Source organism: Pan troglodytes, chromosome 8 (assembly GCF_028858775.2).
Source record: "Pan troglodytes isolate AG18354 chromosome 8, NHGRI_mPanTro3-v2.0_pri, whole genome shotgun sequence".
NCBI classification, from domain to species: Eukaryota; Metazoa; Chordata; class Mammalia; order Primates; family Hominidae; genus Pan; species Pan troglodytes.
Window position 1 is genome coordinate 47,224,396 of NC_072406.2, and position 16,785 is coordinate 47,241,180.

The 16,785-nt window shown below is 36.8% G+C and overlaps 1 protein-coding gene across 24 annotated transcripts in view; it reads right to left on the reverse strand.

Annotated features, from left to right (window-relative positions):
* Positions 1-16,785, reverse strand: part of PARD3 (par-3 family cell polarity regulator) — a 708,800-nt gene that overhangs the window by 166,421 nt on the left and 525,594 nt on the right. For 21 of the 24 annotated variants that reach the window (XM_001145290.7, XM_001145519.7, XM_001146047.7 and 18 more), the window contains one exon: positions 9,959-10,069. The exons of the other annotated variants lie outside the window; for them this stretch is intronic. In XM_001145290.7, coding sequence (XP_001145290.6) covers positions 9,959-10,069 — 111 coding nt within the window. The remainder of the gene's footprint in view (positions 1-9,958; positions 10,070-16,785) is intronic. 24 annotated transcript variants of the gene reach the window in all.

The following is a 16,785-nucleotide window of genomic DNA, read 5'->3' on the forward strand; positions in this document are numbered from 1 at the left end:
ACCCACAAGAGAAACAGCAACTCAAATTCTAATGTCAAATTTAGCTAAAATTCTACTAGACAGTTTTTAAATTTTTACGCCATTTATCCATTTAAGAGCAATTATGACAGTTAAGGATGCTATTATAAAAGCTGGTTACCACTAAATACTAGCTATCCATAATGGAAGGTTGACAGGAGTTAGGAGATAATTTTATTCTTTGCACCATAATGTCTTTTTGACTCTTGATTTGACCAGAAATCACTAGCAGAAAGAGGAAAATGAGTTCTTTCTTACATTCAATGGGATGTTAATTTGAAACTCAATTATGATCACTTATCTGACAACCCACTATACTATGATACTTGGTCACCATTCATCAATCACTTAATCATAGGTAATATCCAGGGTAACTAGGCATTCACGTAAGTCTTGAAGTTTGGCAAACTGAAGAAGTTTGAAGGAACACAACAGACCTAAGTATAATTATATAAATATAAAGCTGAAATTTCTGAATTTGGAGAACCTCCAAAAATCAAACAGAAGGACTCAGACTGATTTATTAATGACTAAACTCTATGATACATCAAGCTTAATTCACTAAAAGTGAAAAATCCAGCTTACTTACATCAGAAAATGCATCCCTCTTAAGAAAGAAAGCTAACAGAAAGAGAATAGGAACACACTCTTTTCAAGGGAGGCATAAACCTAAATAATCTCCCCAAACTTCTTGCACATCAGTTTCATTATATTACTGATGGGTTCTGGATTTGAATGTTCTTTTGTTCCAAATGACGCAGAAAATAATATTAATTAGCAGTCAATTTCTAACAAGTCAATCTCTCAAAAGAAGTGCTCAGCGGCATGAAGTACTATTTATAAAGCCCAGATCTCAGCTGCCTTCTTTTACCTAAATTTGTACATTATGACTAATCGCCACCAGTCATTGAGCCTGATAAACGTTAAAGCCCCATCTGTAGTACCTTCCAGAAACACTGATTTTTTTCAAGGCTCCAATAATGAAGGAATTGTATTTGTATTGCTTATCTTGTCATCACCAATAATGTTGTCCCCAAAGTTCTAAAACCTGCATCACTGCTTTCCAATGTGGCAGCTTACACTGGTGATGAAAACCTTAGAATAAAACTATAGCATACGTGTGGTCCACCAGGTAGAACTACTGCCGCAAAAGGCTAACGGATCTGGTCAGTAGCCTGAACTAATGTGCATTCTCAAGTTCATTCTAGAAATTAATGCTAACGAGGCTTGCTGTACAAATAGCACTTTAGAGTAGACTTTTGAAACTAAGCATGCACTGTGATTTTCATAAATTTTAGTGGCAATTCACAAGCAAAATTAACAAAAGACACAAATGAATTTATTATATTCTTTATTTGAATGTCTTGTTACAAAGTGAGAATATGAACTTTCTAACACAACCAAAAGGTTATATTTGCATGTTATGTATTTCCACTCTGTGGAGATACATATTTCAGTAAGAAAATATTTGGCTCAGGAAGAAAACATGTTTGGTGTCCTCATAAAAATAACATGACTTCTTAAGGAAACTTTGAAAAGATGGTGAGTATCTTGCAGTTGAGCCCTTAATGGATCCAGATGGCCAGGGCTATAAAAGCATACCCCCTTTACTCTTTTATTGTGACCCTGAGGTCACAAATGATCTCCAAGATGTAAGAGTCACTCATTTTTCTGAACAGTCAGATTGCTGTTCAGCATTCTCTATCCCATTTATCTCGGGCCAAACCTCAACAATGACAGAAGTAACTGATTAGTCCAAAACCCAGCAAAGGACATAAATGTCTATTGCTTTAAACATTTCAGTAAGTCCTTCCTGATTCTAAAAAGAACTATTCTGAAGTTCAGATTATCACAGGCAGTTGTACCACCCGACATTGATGGACAACATTTATACTGTTTCCTATCCTTGAAACTTGAAAAAACAAATTCAAACAATTAAAACCTTTTATCAAGTCATTTTTAACTTAATAAAGAACTTATCATTTCAACTTGTTATGTTCAAGCATAAATACATCTTTCCTTTTTGTAAAAAAAAAATAAAGTGTTCCGTTATGATAATGAAATTGCCTTGAACCTGCATAGAAAATAATACACAAAATAATGTAATACACTAAATAAAGTAATAAGGTTAATTTCTTTCCTGCTGTCACTAAATTCATGCTAACAGTCTCTCTTCAGCTTGACATCAATTAATGATTTTAATTCCAGGCTCTTGTCACAGTGTTCACCACCTTTTTCTCTAATTAAAATGGATGACGCTCGATGAAGATAAAACATACAAGACTTCTGTTTTTGTAACATTTCTATTCATTAGTATTTTTGCTTTTACAATAAATGGCTTTTAGCACTAATTGCAGTAGAATAAGATGAAAGGAACTTTTTATGAACATAAAGTCTAGTCTTTATATATCCAGAAAAGGTACCAGGTACGGGAATAACCACCGAAGTGACCAAACTCCTTAGGATGGAAAACCAGTGGTGTCCTTAAACCTCTCAGTTACATACTAAATACTTCCATTTCCAAACTCCTTGGGATGCAAAACCAGTGGTGTCCTTAAACCTCTCAGTTACATACCAAATACCTCCATTTCCAAAGCTATGATGCTGCAACACATCTCTTTTTACATGTTGTATTTTTTAAAAGACTACAAGAAATAGAAACTGTCTTTTAATGATTTTTAATTTAAAAAGTTATGTCTGCAGAAGATAGAATATACTAATATTAGTTTAACAGAAAAAATATTTTTAATAAATTTCAGATTGCTACATATCAGATAGTTGTTGACTATCTTCAAAACAATGTTCAGGATCTTGCAATCAACTCTTTTGGGAAACATTTTACCCCCAACTTACTGCACTGCCATCCAGAAGCCTCATTCTGGGAACAACAGTTCGTGGATCTTTTTCCAACAGGTATTTCTTCTCTCAAAAAGTCAGTATTACAGAAATTGATCAAATAAAACCCAAATTCATGGCGAAATGAAATTTAAGCTACAAAACAACTGGAAAGAACCGTCTGTTGAGAAAGCAGTTTTAGTCCACTATGGAAGGCTTTATTGGGCCCTCAGAGTACTTCAGCAGATGGTAGACTTCAAAAATACTGCAGCTCAACTCATCCATCCTTTGGGTGATCCTCCCCCTGCCAGGTGAATCTAACAACTGCCCCCTAACAGTAGGTAAGCTGCCAGTTTGGTGCCTATGCTGAATTCCCAAAAGAGAGATACTATTCCACTAAATTTCTTACCCTGGTAACAGTTCCAATTTTAAGTGGGATTTTAATATCTTTGTCATATTAGGGTAAAAGTTGATTGAGAAGAAAGGACTTCCATATTCTAAATGAGCCCTGAAAAAAATTTTCTTGAGTGAAAACAACTGTTTTAAAGGTATATTTCCAATTCCAGGGAAGAATGCAAGTTGCTGAAATACATAGTGGTCCCTTAGAATAGGTGGGAGGGAAAGTTAACTTGCATCCCTCAGTGCTAAAATGAGATGAAACTGGTTTTAAAATACAAAACGGTTAAAAGTTGAAAAAGAGATAAAAGAAAACATTAACAGGGAGACTGCTAACCACTAATAAAATCACAACTTGTAAAGAATCCAGGCAGTTAAAAGACTGCCCACCTTCCATAAGCCTTTGTGCTTAGGGGGAGAGAGACTGAAAGTGAGGGTAGAATTTTTCTAGTTTGCTAAATTATACATATTCTTGGGAATAAGATCTAGCTCTCAAACTACCATCTCTATGAAGCAGTCACTACTAACTCCAGCCCCACTGATCGTTCCCCTTCCCAAAGCTCTGTAATCATCTATTTTAACAATTGATTATATTGTCTTTTCCCCCTGCCCAGAGACAGGGGTCTTACTCTGTTGCCCAGGCTGGAGTGCGGTAGTATAATCATAGCTCACTTCAGCCTTGAACTCCTGGGCTCAAGACATCCTCCCACACCAGCCTCCTGAGTGTCTGGGACTACTACAGGTGCATACCACCATGCCCTGCTAATTAAAAAAATTTTTTTTAGGGACAGAGTCTTGCTATGTTGCCCAGGCTGGTATCGAACTCCTGGCCTCAAGTGATCCTACCACCTCAGCCTTCTGAGCAGCCTTACATCAATTTTTTAATGTTAACATGCTTAAATCTTTTTCTCTTAACAAAGGTAAGGGATCCCTGAGAGGGAAAAAACATTTTAAAATAGTAATTTTAAAAAGACTTATACTATCTGATATGGTTTGGCTGTGTTCCCACCCAAATCTCATTGTGAATTGTAGTTCCCATAATCCCCACGTGTCATGGGAGGAACCAGGTGGAGATAATTGAATCATGGGGGCGGTTTCCCCCTCCTGTTCTTGTGATAGTGACTTAGATCTCACAAAATCTGATCGTTTTATAAGGGGCATCCCCCTTTGCTGGGCTCTCATTCTTCTCTTTCCTCCCACCACGTGAAGAAGGACGTGTTTGCTTCCCATTCTGCCATGATTGTAAGTTTCCTGAGGCCTCCCTAGCCCTGTGGAACTGAGTCAATTAGACCTCTTTACTTTATAAATTACCCAGTCTCGAGTATGTCCTTATAGCAGCATGAGAACAGACTAATATACTGTCTGATACACTTAATATATTGTGAAACAACAAAACCAGTTGTCTTATACTGACTAATAAAACACTAGGATAATATTTCCCTAACCAACAGACACAAACACATCTCAACAGATACTCACTCAAGTAATGTTCAGGCTTTCATGGGCATTAAAGCACCTACAATTATTGCCAATGCAGAGAGATGCTCTTAAGCCAAATATATCTAGGACAGCTCTCATCAGAAAGCAAACTGCATTTTCCTACTTCATTTGCAGTATCTGTCAATAAAATCGGTTTCAGATATATAGTATGCCTAACGCTTAATTTTCCTCAAGTATTCATCTATATTTTTTCCTTTTTTTTTTTTTTTTTTTTTTTTTTTTTTTAGAGACAAGCTCTCACTCTGTCACAAAAGCTGGAGGGCAGTGGCACAACCACAGCAGCCAGCAGCTCACTGCAGCCTCGAACTCCTGGGCTGAAGTGATGCTCTTGCTAAAGTGTTAGGATTACAAAGTGTTAGGATTACAGGTGTGAGCCAACACACCCAATCAAGTATTTATCGAAGTAGTTAAGTTCTACAAAGCAAGTTAACAGATTCTTAAAAATTCTCATTTACCTGTGCAATAAAAAATTTTTTTAAAAAACTTGAAACTTAGCCTATTGATTAGAATTGACTTTTCTAAAGGATTCACGAGGTCAAAGAAACATGAAAAATGCTGCTACAGGATAGAAAAAATGTTTCTCTTAAAAGGTTAATTTTTAAAAGGCAATCTTTGCATGACAATAAGTGATCTAAATGCAAAGATTAGTGTTAGGAAAACAAACATGTATCACTTGCTGAAAAGGATCCTACCGAGATGACAAAAAGTTCAAGTAATTACTCAAAGCAGGTATTACTGAGAAGAGCTGGTAAAATTAGAAAGAGAGGAAATGGCATGCAGAAAATCCACATAAACTTGCAAAATGACACACCAAGAATGGGGAGTATCCCACTGAAGGACACAGATAGTTCAACGGTCTGGTATTGAAAACACAAGGCTTTGAAAGATGATTAGAACATTGAATAACGGAAAGTTTCAGATCATCTGTTTCCTAAGGAGATTTATAAATATTCCTTCTATACTGGGAGGATTTAATAAGAAATTAATTAACTTTTACATATTTCCACCAGAAGCATTCAGTATCCCTGGAAATGTTCCCAAGCACAACTTACTATGCAGATATAGATAATAATATTGTAATAGCTTTCAATGGCTGAATAACTACAAAATACAAGCCAGCTAACATTATAAACCTCATTTAATAGAATGAATAACATGAGGAGAATATTATTTGAGAGTTGGGAAATTTGGCCAGATATCATAGCTACTATTTCATGTTTCAGAACATCTTTCCTTCTTTCTGTCCCTCTTTCCCATTTGTCTGTTCACACAGACCTGACCGTGATCCAGAAAACATTTAATATGATTTTCTAAGAATGCATAAAAATGCAAAATAAATAAAAATGAAAATAGATGTCAACTTCTTAAAAGTACATAGGTGTGGAAAATGTGTACTTTATAGGAAAAAAAATGATTAGAATGGCACAGACCAGTATGTTAACAGTGTGTTAATACAGATAAATTTTTGTTTTCTGATTGTAATTTTATGGGTCTCTCCCAAATTTTTCTGTAGTTTTTAGTATTAGAATAAACTTAGAACTAGAGCTTAAAAAGGTACATTTTTTAAACAAGTGAGAAAGGTGGGAAAGAGAAAACTGAAAAAGGAGGAGCAGTGGTAAGCACGCACTTTCATAAGTCCACAAAACAGAAGCCAGAAAGTAGAGACAGGTTACAACACTGCTTTAAACTTGCTCGCAGTTCTGGAAAACAATCAACTCCGGTTTCTACAGCCAGTTAGAGGAGTAAGCTGAACACCGCTGAACCAGGAGTCAACGGTCTTTACTTGCCCTTGGTATTTCCCCAGTGACTCAGAATGTTGTGGGATGTCAGTATTCCAGGAAAAGCAAAAAGTGAGGGGTTGAGAGGATGTTTTGAGAAGAAATAAGTTTGGAGAATGGTGACTCTCTGTTCCTATCTTGGTGACTCATAATGCACATGAACTTGGTAGAATTTTGAGAAATAACAGAGTAGAAAAATACGCATATACTGGTTTAAACAAGTGTTTCTCAACATACTTGTAAACAGAACACATTCTCTGCTGCTGAGCACTGGGCAATCCTGTACCACATAGTGTATATACTACCATTTAAAAATACATGGAGGTATCACTGGAGCAAAAACAACAGAAAGCCAACATGTTATTTGTGATGCTTGGTCAACAGAGAAATCTATCACGGGGCTTTGTATGGGAGGCTAAGTAGACCTGAAGTTACGTAGATCACTTAATTGGAACATGTTCTGTTTTGAGTTTGGAGCCTAAACCTTCCATGTGGTGGAAATGAGCCAGTAGAGGCGCTGTCCCCAGGCATGCCTGAAACACAAGTCAGAGGCACGAAGCACTGAATTCACATTTTTGCTTAGTTTCTCAGTCTGTCTCCAATGTAGCCAACAGCATCTCTGAAAAAATAGGGTACCTAGGTTCAGTGCTCCAGAATGAGAAGTCAAAAATAGCATGTCGGAAAACCTGTTAACTTCCCCCTTGGCATCATGCCCAGACTCCCTGCTTCTCAAGAAGACCATACTCATGGAGGCTCTAGTCTGAGGCAGGGCAGGGCTAGTAGAGCAGAGCACAGATCCATACAGTGATATTCCTAGTCCATTTCTCCCACATGGATGGCATTTACTCAAGACCCAACCTCACAGTGTTGGTAGCAAGTGACAGAAAGGGAAGGAAGTTAGCAAGAATGAAGTCAAACTTAATCTTGGACCCTGCTCAGAACAATCTAGTTTATTGTCACCATCTAAATAGATCTTAACATTGAAGAAAAAACATTTAAAATTATATTCATAGCCCTTTTAGTTTTTCAATATTTATATCTTGAGCAATATTCAGGATTCACAGATGTACACAGGCAAAAAAAGTTCTGGTTTGTGGACAATCATAACTCATGGGGGAATGTTGGGTTTTCTATTTTTATATGGAATTAGCCAAAATAATTTTTGGAATTCAAATAGCTACAGTGGTAAATAATATCCCGAGAGATATTTCACTACTAGTCAGCAGTGAGGGAAAGGTTGTAAGGAGAATATAAGTAGTGGTTTATTTATTTTTATTGATTACTCCAGTCAAAATTTTTTCAAGGAAGCTGCAGTTTCCATTCTCAAAAAGAACACTGCCAATACCACAGACAGAACAGAAAGAACGACATATGGAAGAATGCTTGCCCTATTAAAATACAAGTGCCAAACCTACTCCACTTCCTAGTTCAGTCCGTTTCTTGCATTCACTTGCTCTATTACAAAATCCGTAAGTTTAAATAAAACATACTTGCAACAAGTTGTTATTGAAATACAAAGTCAAAATATAATAATTTTCTTAAATTATGAGCCTAATTGATTTTTTAATGGACCATTCACTTATTCCTTGACCCGGAAAGATTTTTATTTTAGGCCTCCTGTACATTGTAAATTCATTATGATCAACCTAGTTCCCAGAAGTATTGCATCATTAGAGGTACAGAGATGGAAATTAAAAGCAAAACTGAGAAGTGAACTGTGCCTTAGGCAAATTAATAATACAAGTGAAACCATTATGTAAAAATCATTGTTTGGCTGGAAACATTTGACTAAGCATCATAAAAGTATTTTGGAAAATGTTGATAGAATTCTGCATGGAACCATAGCAGTCACCTTAAACTGCAAGGAAGAAATATTTAGAAGATGAAAAATAGTACAGGATTAATGAAGCTATCTATCCCCTGTGGCAGGTATCAAGATATAGGGGAGGTATAATGTTTCTGTCGCTCAGATTACTCTCTAAGTAAATTACATATTTGCCTGTGGATGAATCTGAGTTCACACATTTACCTGGTATAGTCTCCTCCTTTAGGGAGAAGAAACTCTTCTAGGATAGAAGTTTATACTTCTGAGTCACTAAATGCTATGGCACACACACTAAGGAACACTATGCACCCAAACCTAAAAATAGTGAGTTTACTAATAAGTTTGGGAATCCCAAAATTGATGAGGATTAGAAAGAGTCCTACAAAGCAAGGTGAAATGATTTTTTAAAAATAAAAATTGAGGAAGAACCAGCTGTCTTGCTTCATAAATTTAAAATCCATATTTTTTCCCACATACATTTTCTACCCTGAAAAGCCACAGAGACTCAGAGTAACCATTCTATTCAAGAAAAACCTCAGAGGTATTAGAAGGATGAATGAAAAAATACCCAAACACTAATCTCTTTAAAATAAAACTGTTGTAGGATACTATTTTTAGTTATTTCATTCATTAAGTATTAGAATAAAAGCATCCTAGCTTTAGAATTATGGTAGGAATACTGGGCTTAATCTTAAAGATGCTGGGCTACAGTCCTAGCTACGGACGGTACTTAGCATTATAACCTTCATCAAGGTACCAGAAACTCACTGAAATCCCAGATTATTCAAAGTAAAACAGGCATAGTACCTCTTGCTGTGGCTGCTCAGAAAATGAAATGTGATGACAGAGAGAAGCTCACTGTGAACCTGTAAACTCTAATAACAAAAGTGTGAGATGGCTTTCTCACCCCCTGGAATTATAATGAGAAAAATTCTAATCACTTAGAAAAACGGTTTTCGAGTGCCTGCTTAGAGTAACTCTTTTCATTCCTTTCATTGGTCTTTAAGTTCTCAACATGGAAATGATTCAACAATAGGTAACAATCTATCTGGAAGACATGGAAAACTTAAGTGGAAAATGTCACAAAATGTGAAGATGGTAAAATAGAAGGAGAATCAAGAAATAAGTGTCAGGTTTGAAAGAAAAACAACATAAAGAATAACAACCTCCTGAATTCTTATTATATTTAAAATGTGATATAAAAATTCAGAGTTTTATTTCCAGAAGAGTATTTCTTTAAAATTATTATAATATACTAAATATCCATATATCAGTTAGGCAGGATTTTAAGTACTTTTTGTGTTATTTTAAAAAATCATAAATTCAGTATTAATGTTTATTTATTCATCTAATATGCTGTTCTACTTCCTATGCAAAAGATCTCAACTAAAGCAATTAAAATCCACTTTGATGTCACAAATACATATAAGGTTTTTTTTTTAAATCTCTCTTTACAATATATTCACCCACAACCATCAATATTTGGGTTGATACAGGAAATATAGAGTAATTAAATGTAAAATCTTTACATTAAAAAAGAAGAAAGTAGAAAGAAAAAAAAAAGAACCTCTTTCTAAGGAGGTTTAATCAAGTAACTGAAGTCTACCTCTCCTGCTCCTGCTTCATTCGTATCCTCTCCTCTTCTGATGTAAAGGATTCCTGTATTTTTATTTTACCCGTTTTCTCAATCTTGTCATCTTTTCGATGTTTGCCAAACCTGTTAATAACAAAAAATTCTAACTTGTCAATATATACAAAATGAGCTTTCTTTTGTTTGTGGTAATGACATATACCCAATGAAATGAATGTTAGCTTCTTCAAAACAGGGACCAGGTGTCTTCTGCAGTCAGTAGTTTGGGTCAGGACTAGTATTTTGAATCAGATTATTTTATTCATTTTTAATTAGAACTTCCCAGAGAAAACTTTTGAGGGAAATGATCTCAATAGCAGTTTTTCCTTTAGCAAAACAAAAACAAAACAACAAGAGTTGTGGTTTATCCTTATTAAACAATTAATACATCTGTAGGACTAAGTGCTGAATACTTTAGATGCTAGAGGACAAAAGATCTGCATTGGAGTGGGTTTTTCTTAGGACTAAAGAATGATAATCCACAATCATCTAGTTAATAATCTTTCCATAAACAACTATTCTTTATTTTCACAGCCAGGCTTATTGGAAACATTCATCATAGTTTAAAAACTGACAAAGGCCATGTTTGCAAGGTTTAAAGTACAACGGATAATTTACACTGCACTTTAATTAAATTGAAAGGTTTAAGGTATTCTCATCAAATACTCTCCTAAATGTGATAAAAAGCAATTGCTGAATGTGGCATCTATGACTTACAAATCCACATCTGATCAAAAACAAACACACGGAACAAACTCATTATTGAAAAGCAGTCCACACAAGCTTCTGCAGATGGGTGCTGAGCTCTTTAAGAAAACACTAACATTATTCTCTTCTGGCATCCAAAATATCCCAGTTTGATACTCAAACTTGGTATCAATTCCTTTCCCCGCTCTGTTATTTTTCTCTATAAAAGACCATATTGCCTGGAATGCATGCACTCTATATCCATAAGCAATCTTTGTCTGTAATGCACTGGTCACCAGATGTTTCAAAAAAGAAATATTTTATAGACAGTCACACAACTAAGCATTCACAAATAATTAAAGTATATTGAGTATTTCTTTCTGAAGAATAACAGCAATCTGGCTTACTGTGACAATTTCATATCAAAAAAGAGGGTCAGGCCCAGTGGTTCACGCCTGTAATTCTAGCACTTTGGGAGGCTGAGGCTTTGGGAGGCTGAGGCAGAAGGACTGCTTGAGCTCAGGAGTTCAAGACCAGCCTGGGCAACATAGCGAGACCTTGTCTCTACTAAATACCAAAACAATCAGCCAGGTGTGGTGGTGTGCACCTGTAATCCCAGCTACTCCAGAGGCTGAGGCAGAAGGATGGCTTGAGCCTGGGAGTTCGAAGCTGTGTGAACCATGATTGCGCCACTGTGCTCCAGCCTGGGAAAAAGAGGGAGACCTTGTTTCAAAAAAAAAGAAAAAAAAAAGAAACAAAGAAAGAAACAGAGAGGAGAAAAGGGTCCCAAAGTTGACATAAAAGAGAAAAAATTATTTCTATTAATGGCTTGGTTGATAGCATTGATTTTTTTATTAATACAAATCTGATTTCCAATACTTGTCTACATATGAATTAAAGTATATGTGGGCATATCTCATCTGTTGATTAAAGTAACACTGTGTTTGAAAGGGGTCTCTAAATATGGAAAGCAAAGTATTCTTAAAATGTTAAAACAGAAAAAAGGTAAAACACCACCACCACTACTTTAAAAATTACATATATTATTATACAGTAATCAAAAACTGACTGTAAATTAACTTTATAAAGCAAATCTATCCTTAAAATTAAATTTTTGATCACTGCAGTTGCAAAAAAGAAAAATAGAAAATTCTCCAGAACTGAAATCCAGAATCTGACCACATTTCACAAGGTATAAAATACATGCTATGCATTTAAAACTAATAAATACAAAACATTAAAAATAAAAGACTTTGCACTATTTTTGTCAATATATCAATAATGCCTCAGAATTAAGCAAAATGATGGGCTTTACAGAATGAATGAATAAATGAAAAAATATTAAAAACTGATACATCTCAGGAGAAGTGAACAAATAAAACTTCACACTCATTCATCAGACAAAAATGTACTGAGCATCTACCATGCAGTCAGGGCTTATTTGGGACACCCAGGCTATAAACAGTAAACAGAGTACATTAGGTCATTCCAACTGCCATAGAGCTTCTACTGCTTATACTCAGGTAACGAATTAGCATATAACACATCAGAGTGCACAGTGCTAAGGGGGAAAGCAAAGCAGAGTAAGGAGACCAGGAGTGACGGGGAGGGTGATGGCCTCTCTCCTAAGTTGACATGTGAGCAGAGATCTGAGCTAGAGGGAGCCAGCCACATTGGCATGAGTCAGCAAGGCAGAGGAGCAGGCAAGTGCCAAGGCCCTGAGACACAGGCAGGCTGAGTGTCTTTGAGGAATGGCAAGGGCCATTCTTGCCTATTCCAGTGATAGGGCTAGAATGGGAGAGAAAAAGAGAAGGCAGCAGGAAATGAAGAAGAGCAGCATCAGGGGGCAGACCACATGGATTTTGGATTTTACTGAGATGACATGAAAAGCCACTGAAGGATTTGGAACAGAGGAGCAGCACTGGTGACATTTTAACGACCCTGGATGCATGTGAAGAACTGCAGGTGAAAAGCTGAAACCAGGGAGAACGGTCAGGAGGCTATGGTGATGAACCAGCTGGTAATGGAGGACAGTGAGAGAAGTGCTTAGTTTCTGGACATATTTTCACAGCAGCACCAATAAAATTTGCTGATGGGGAGGTCATGGACGTTAGGGAAAGAGAGTCACTGATGATTCCAGGGTTTTAGCCAAGCAACTGGAAGAAAGGAGTTACCGTCCAGCAAGATATACAGGGCCAGGGAAGGAAAAGGTTTGGAGGACTTGGGGGTGAAGATGTCATAATGGCAAAAATTCAAGGGACAGCATAGGGCTGGATGGATTAATCTGAGTGTCAGCAGACAGCATTTAAAGCCAGGGCATTCACTTTGTCCTGGAAGTTCTGCAACACTGAGGCATCTCCAAGTATAAAATGTACAAATCCTAACTTCCAGAAAAGCATAAGTTCAAATTTTAATACATCATTTTACTTATAATGAGGTATTCCGAAGGTAAACCATTTGAACCATTTAGTGTTTCTGTTCATAAATCTTTCAAATGATACAGTGTTGCCATGTTGACTTACTGATTTTTAAGACATTGTGCTGGCTCACATTCCTACATCCCAAATGACAGAAATACAACTCTGCACCATAATTGAGAAACACCATGCTGTGACACAGAGAACAATCTACTCTCTATCTGTACCAAAAGGTACAGTTTGGTCTTTAAGAAATAGTGTACATATGCTCCTTTAGTAATGGTGAGGAAAGATTTAGATTGGTTGATTTTGCATGTTTTAAAACAGTGTAGATATTTTCAGCCAAAAGCTAATGTTGAGTTAATTAGCTATGTTAAAATCTTTGTAGAAAATGGTATTGGTCCTACATTGTTAAGAAGGTTTCAGTTTGCCCACATAGTCTCATATATATATGAACTCAGTCAATCAACTTTCATCTTTTTCTCTTAAGTACGTATGACATTTTTTAAAGAGTAGATTCCTGATTCATACTTAAGGATTGCATATTTTCCCACTGTGTTTGGTATTAAAATATTAATTAGTTTCCTAGACCACCCCCTAATCACTGGAATAACTATTTTTTGTAAATGTATTACCAAACTGTTATAACGCACTTTCCTTTTTTAAGAGTATAGATTTGGCCAGGTGCAGTGGCTCATGCCTGTAATCCCAGCATTTTGGGAGGTTGCCGTGGACAGATCACTTAAGGTCAGGAGTTCAAGACCAGCCTGGTCAACATGATGAAACCCCGTCTCTACTAACGATACAAAAATTAGCTGGGCGTGGTGGTACACGCCTGTAGTCTCAGCTAGTCAAGGGGCTGAGGTGTAAGGACTGCTTGAGCCCAGGAGATGGAGGCTGCAGTGATCCATGATTGTGCCACTGCACTCCAGCCTGGGTGACAGAGTAAGACCTTGTCTCAAAAAAAGAATACAGATTCAAGATTAATGTATGAAAATTAAAGAAACCATATGTAAAACGTTTATAGGTCAGAATTGGACATTTCTTTTAGTAATTGCTTTAGTTAATAAATTATGTGATTTCTTTAAGGTATACTATAAAATCACAGCATATTACTTTATAATTGGGGCAAAAATGGATCACTCACAGCTGTAATATTTTGACAAATGAAATCAACTGTAAATAAAAAATACACCAGCCATTCTAAAATGTAAAAAAGAAAAAGAAGTATCTATACCCATATTCACCCTAATAGCCAATATAACTGTACTTCCTAATTTATAGTTGCTTAATTCCTGAAAAGGGGAGGGAGTCATTGAAAAATTTCACCTATACATATACTCGCAAAGACAGTTTCACAGCTGAAATCGGCAATCAACCTATGAAGACAATCAATAGCAAAATGCTCAAAAACCTGGAAGATATCAATTATTTGTATGTTATCTTTTAAAAGCCATGGATGAATGTCAGATGAGCCACCTTCCAAGAAACAGCATAGCTGAAGAAATACTGTGCTAATGGTTGCTCTAGGACCAAACCCATTCTCAGCACAGAATCAGAGTTTTGCAATCTGCTCTGACTCACACAAACGTTCAAAGAGAAAACTTTACTACCTAGCAGGTGTCAGGCTGAAAGGTAAAGTGGCCACCTACACTGGTACCTCAGGAAGAATTTGCTAGTCATGCCTTAAGTCATATTAAAATAGAAGAACGACCTTCTTTTTTGGAGACAGGGTCTCACTCTGTCACCCAGGCTGGAGTGCAGTAGTGCAATCCAGTCTCAGCTCACTGCAACCTCCTGGGCTCATGCCTTCTTCCCACCTCAGCCTCCTGAGTAGCTGGGACTACAGGTGCATGGTACCTACCATGCTCAGCTAATTTTTGTATTTTTGTTGGTAGAGATGGGGTTTCCCATATTGTCCCTGCAGGTCTTTTTTGGGGGGGAGGATGTTGGGGGACATAGGCTTGCTCTGTTGCCCAGGCTAGAGTGCAGTGGCGCTATCTCAGCTCACTGCAACCTCCGCCTCCCAGGTTCAAGTGATTCTCCTGCCTCAGCCTCCCAAGGAGCTAGGACTACAGTCGTGCACCACCACACCTGGCTAATTTTTGCATTTTTAGTAGAGGCGGGGTTTCGCCATGTTGGCCAGGCTGGTCTCAAACTCCTGGCCTCAAGGGATCCACCCGCACCAGACTCCCAAAGTGCTGGGACTACAGGCGTGAGCCACTGCATCTGGCCAGATCTTAATAATAATAATAATAAAAAGTAGAGGGATAAAAAGAAAATACCTTTAAAATGTTGAGATAAACGAAAAATTGCTTAGTTGCTTAGAGGTAGTGCTGCATTAGGAGTGAAGGTACACTTTTAAAAATGCCACACTCCACCAGAAACTCCTTCACAGAAAGATGCAGTGAGCTAACCCTGTCTTATTCAGAGCAGAATTGATTGTAACACGTCTTAAATGTATGGCTTTCTTCATAAAGGACACAGCAATGTCTTCATTCAGCTAATGTAATCTCAAACTAATCTGCTAAATGGGTTTTACAATAATGCGTTATAAATGAGATCACTGCTGTCTGCCAGATCAGCCATATGTACCATTACAGTGAACAATGATGGACAAAACCTGAACTTGAAGATGAATGGGGAAAGCAAAAAGCAAACAAAATGACAACAAAGGATGGCAACAAATTCTACTGTTTTTATAATGAAATAAATGTCATTGAAAAGTAACTACTGGCAAGTTTCCTTGCTATTAAAACCATCATTTGGGTTTTCAGCAAAGCAACATAATTCTCTCTGCAGTATGAATACTATTGAAATATTTTACTATTTAAATAGTAATATTTCTGCTGCTACCAAAATTAGAGGTCTTTAGAAAAAAATTACACGGAATAATAATGCATAGCATCCTGCGATAAATAAAAATACAATTAATTTTGTAATGAATGTGTTTTTCCTAATACCATACTTTGAAACATGATACAGTGTTTTAAAAAAAGTCTTAAAAATCTGCTGCCATATTTAAAAATAGATGAACAGAATATCCGGAACCAATTATCTTGTAAGGTTTAGCAATAGTCTTTAAAATAAGTTTTTCTTCAAAACACCCCACTGAAATGTCACCTAGAAATCTGTTATTTCTCACTGCTAATTACCTAGGTCTTCATGTCTAAGAAGTCTTTGCTACACCGCATGTCTATTTACCCAAAGAAATTTGTAGGTTATGTGATACTGCTTGGCTGGGGAAGAGAATTTAAAATGAATCAAATATGAGTTCAATGTCAGCTACCAGAAGCCACATATCCTCTGCAAATGCCCAACTCCTGCCCTGGAGTGGTCAATATAGTCACTAGTTCAGTATTCTGCCTTGTGTCTGACCCTCATTTCTACATATTTGCACTGTCACATGACCCATTCTGTCCTTTTCTTCAGGAATTCATTTTTTCTTTCTGGAACTTTCCTGTTGTTTTTGAAGACCATGTGTTTGTACAGCCATTGCATAACCTGTCTTTGACCATGGCCAGCTGTGGTAATGCTGTCATCTGTCCTAAAGATCCTTGAGAGATACCAGCTGCCCAATGAGCTGGCCTCAAGATCCTGTACAGCAAAAGCACATACCCTGTCCTGTGTCATTCCTGTGTCTCAATCCAGTTCTCTGCATAGTCCAGAGCACATTATTCACTCAAATCAAAACAAACC